Source organism: Poecilia latipinna, unplaced genomic scaffold (assembly GCF_001443285.1).
Source record: "Poecilia latipinna isolate Pla-1442-1.1 unplaced genomic scaffold, P_latipinna-1.0 Scaffold3476, whole genome shotgun sequence".
In the NCBI taxonomy this organism is placed as follows: Eukaryota; Metazoa; Chordata; class Actinopteri; order Cyprinodontiformes; family Poeciliidae; genus Poecilia; species Poecilia latipinna.
The window spans coordinates 29733-34345 of record NW_015116092.1 but is presented as its reverse complement, the minus strand read 5'-3'; the positions used below and the strand labels follow the sequence as shown (position 1 = coordinate 34345).

Sequence of the window (4613 nt, the reverse complement as noted above, 5' to 3'; positions counted from 1 at the left end):
TCACCCCTGGATATTACAGTCAGTAACTGTTGGTATTTCACAATTTTTTACCGTAAATTTACGGACTTTTTTTTTTTGTTTTTGTTTTTTTTTGTTTTGCAGTTTTTGACTTACGGTAATTCTATGCATTTTCTATGGTAACAAAATGTTTTGGATTTTATAGTCAGAAATTGTTGGTATTTTACAATTTTTTACCTTAAATTTACTGACTTTTTATTTTACAGCGTACTTACGGAAAGTTTCTGTTTATATCATAGGTTTGTTGTGCCTTTCTATAAAAATGAAAAAATATATAAAACGTCAGATATTTCACAACGAGATATCAACATTCATGGAAAAACCTTACATAACCTTGTATTAAAGCAGAAAGTACGGCGGCCCGTAAGAAAGGCTTACAGTATTCTATTATTCAGCATTAACTGATCAGTAGATTATTGTGAGGGAACCCAAAACCTTTTGTGAGGGGACGCAAAGGTTTTGCGAGGGAATGCAAAAGAAAAAAAATTCCCCATGTCCCCTGGAGGACTCCGTACAAATCCCGTTGCTAGCATGAACACAAAAGCTATAAATGGCTGGTGAGAGTTCACCTATTAAACTGACTGAAGATGAATACATCAATGGAAAGCTGGAGTATAGACACTTTTATAAGCATATTTGTGAGCCTGCCTCTTTATTATTACACTGAATATAATTTCAGATTTTTGTATAACTTTTCTTCAGGTTAACTTAGAAAGTGAGCTATTATTATTACAGGTTAATTTTCTAAACTACAGAAAAGTTATTGTTAGCTCAAATATGAAAAATTGGACTGATGTTGATATGCAATAGTAATACTGCAGTTATGCTAGATTTACCAATGTTTTACTTTATCTTTTTTTATCTGTTTACTTGATTAATCATAAGAATAATCAATTGATTACTCGATTACTAAAATATTCGTTTTCAACAGCCCTAGTGAGTAGGCCAGACCCTATCATAATCAAAATTCATATCGCCTTAAGAGACCTTACAAAACTTGCTAGTGCTATATGGAAAATGTAAGTATAGCAGTAACAAGTCAGAACAGTTTGTTTTGGAAGAGTTGGTAGGAGTAAGTGTTATACTGTATGGTTAGAAAGACATTGGAGTCAGTAAATGGTTCTTGTCTGTTCTGATGAATGGAAGAGATGGTCTGAATTTCCTACTTCTCTCTCTTTCTTTTCAACTCCTCTGGGATTCATAGTTCAGGTATTATTTAAGCTTTTGAGATGCTAATCAGCTGCTCTTAGCCATAAAGACCATTTTGCTACGGTTGCATTACATTTAATGGTGTACAGAAGTTGTTTTTCCACTTCACTGCTTCAGGATGCTGGTTTAATTACATATAAACACAATAAGGAAACATTAATATGTAATGTCATGTTTCCACTTTATTTCATGGCCCTGTAGGGAGATTAACTTCTAGATATCCTGAAACTCTTAAAACTCTTTTAGCAGCACTGCAACTAAAAACAAAAACATCATGCAATGTTTCTGCAATTATTTGGAAAAGTCTGATATAAATGAGTTATTTTCTTTGTCTGGAAGAGAAAAGAACCCTGCTGGGTTTAGTACCAACACCAAAATGCAGAAGCTTATGTACCTTTCTGGGCAGTACAATGATTACAATGTGTTATTTTTTTATTGCCTGTGTATTCCCTGTGTGTTCCTGATATCGTCACAATTTGTACTGACCTCTTTCCACCGGGCTCCAGCACTGCTTGATATGTAGACATTGGGCTTGTTGGCCAGATTCCTGCCAACAGATCCTGCAGCCAGACAACAAAAAGGCGTTTCACACAGTGACAAACCTACACAGAGGCATAGGCACAGTCTCTGGGAATTTCCCCCCAAACATTTCAGGTTCTTCATTACTTCTGGTTTTAATTTGGCAGATGGGAAATCATGTCGTATTTTTAGCAGATTTAAAAAGAAACATGATCAATCAATAAAGCAATAATTAACAGAAGACAAAAAGTAATAAAAGCAGAGATCCACAATAAATCGGCACTGATTAGAATCAGAATATATTAGTCCTTTCTTAACTTATTAGCATCAATTTGATGTATAAACTTGAACCAATATTCACACCAAATTTTTATTTTCATCTTGTTGCAGGAATTAGGAGGGAGTGTGTGGATGGAGGTGGGGCTGGGGAGTTGGTGGACTTAGTCATGTGACAGTGGTAGTGAGCAAAGGACTGTGGGGAGTTTAACTGGAGTAGAGAAACAATGGTGAAGTCAGCGTAGTGTGGAAGGTTTTACAAGGCGTCTGTAGGAGCTATTTCTCTATTTTCAGTTAAATCTTAGAATTTGAATTGGTTAGTTTATTCTTATTTTTTGTTTATTTTGTAGTTGATTTATCATTAGAATTTTTGTTTAATTTGTTCGAATAAGTTCTTTGGTTAGTAATTCACTTAATTAGTTAATTAATTTCAGGTTGGGACATGGGTGTTTCATGGTATAAATAGGTGGGTCTTAGGTAGCTTTTTATGCATGTGGGTGGTCACAGGATTTTTTTACCAGTCATCAGTCACTTCAGTCAACCAGTCAGTCATCAGTCTATGAAGCCTGTAACTTTTTTGTCCAAACAATGGAATAAAACAAAGAAAGAACTGCATTTTGACTTTTGATCTTTTTGGGCTGCGTAAACTAGAATCCATGGTGCATCAGGTGACTATTTGAGTAAGATTCACCTTTTGTTTTGATCACCTTTGAGTCTTGAGTTTTTTATTTTTGAATTTAAGTTTTGAGGATAAATAGTCACTACAGCGTCAAAAGAGTAATGACTTGTTTAATATACTACACTGACATTTAGCTATATATAAATAGGTAGATTTCAGTTATCTGCCATAACAGCAATATTTATATCGGTAATTGAAATTTGCCCAAGTTTCCATATTGGTTCATCCCCAGTGCTTTCTTCCTGGACCTGGAAACCAAATCTCAGATATCGAATGGATGAAAAAAAGGTTAGCTAAGGTATTCAGTTTGGTTTCAAATTTACCCCAAACTGCTCTTGGTCTTAATGGCCACTAATGCCAGTTGATGCATATTCCACCAAGGACCGTCCTGTCCAATTTGTTGTCTCAACCACCACATAAGTCCTGTTGTACTATTTTTTTTTTATCTATAGAAGGCACCAAATAGGGGGAATGTGTCCCTAATTTGGCATTTTGCACAGCTGAATGGTTGCCACGGGAAATTAAAGAATTTCTTATGTTTCTGATGAGGGATTAACATGGTGTAATGCTCAAAAAAGTCAATTTTACATAATACTGCCCCTTTAATTATTGTGTTTCTTCATGTGAAAATGTGGGCCAACTTATACTGTGGTGTTCTTGTAAGTCTCCATTTATTGACTGATTTATTAGCACCGACTTCCATAACTTTGGAGGATTGGTGATCAACCGATACTTACATGTGAAGACAACCTTATCCCATGATCTCATCCAGCTCAGGAGAGGTTTAAAAATTAGCCACTGTCCTGCTCTGCAGTGAGATGGTTGACTTACAGACCTGCCCATCAGGTCATGTCTGAAATTAGTCACCCCACTGTTGCCAACTCAGCAACTTTTTTGCTATATTTGGCAACATTTCAGACAAAAAAAATTGCTATCGGCCAAAATCAAAATAAACAGGTAAGGATTTTCAAAGATTGATAATAGCCAATCGGCCAGAAAACTGCAATCAGTGCAGCCCTACTTAAGATGGAAAACATTCACACATATTCATGACATTCTTTGATTAAATTAATTTGTCCTATTAATTACAATAGTTAAAAAATAAATTTATACCAGGAGTCTTTATCACCTGAGAATGTGGACCAGGCTGAGTCTCTGCCTTGAAGTAATTTTAATTGGAGAAGTTCACAAAACTTATAAGTTGATGTAAAAATAATGTGTTTTAGGTACATGAATTATCATGTTCAGCAGTGGAATTATTAGCTTTATTATGCTAGTTTTAATGCTGGTGTTAATTTTAATCACAAGTTTAAATATTGGACAAAATTAATATTGTTTCAAATAGGCCCAAATTTAGGTTAAAATTACATTCTTGATTTAATCAATATATTGTCATCAGTAGAATATTTTTCTTTAACATACTAGCAGGAATTCATTAAAAATAATTTAGTCTGTAGTGGTCTATATTTAAAAAACAGAGTGCAAATCCATATGTACAGGGTCAGAGTGTGTGCCTCAGCCTTTGTGTGACCTTGGGGTTCTCCCCAGAGAGGATAATAAATGTCCCTCCTCTAAGGGTAAAGAAAACGCTCTGGTCTTGTAGCCAAACCTGAGTTTTCTGCCTGTGTTTAGATTAGCGTTCAGGTGAAGAGTCTTTAAAAATTCTGTCACACGCAGGCATTTAAAGAAAAGTTGTAAATCTGATAGAAGCTTTTACACGGTTTGCACTCAGCCAAAACAGCAGGTTCCCACAGTCGTAAATCTTCCTCCTCTCCGATAGGGGCACTCCCATAATTTACATACGGTACAGAGGAGGCCATGCCTTTTTGAACAAAAGAGGGAAGCCGGAAATGTTAGAGGAGAACAACAGGGTCTCCTCGTGTGTTCTCCAGAGGCTGTGTGCCTCTGCAAT

General features: G+C 35.6%; 1 protein-coding gene across 1 annotated transcript in view; it reads right to left on the bottom strand.

The window, feature by feature from the left end:
• Positions 1 to 1526: 1526 nt before the first annotated feature.
• LOC106941049 (sortilin-related receptor-like) overlaps positions 1527 to 4613 on the bottom strand; it is a 28361-nt gene continuing 25274 nt past the window's right edge. Inside the window, exon 6 of the mRNA XM_015023975.1 lies at positions 1527 to 1787. Coding sequence (XP_014879461.1) covers positions 1660 to 1787 — 128 coding nt within the window. The 3' untranslated portion in view covers positions 1527 to 1659. The remainder of the gene's footprint in view (positions 1788 to 4613) is intronic.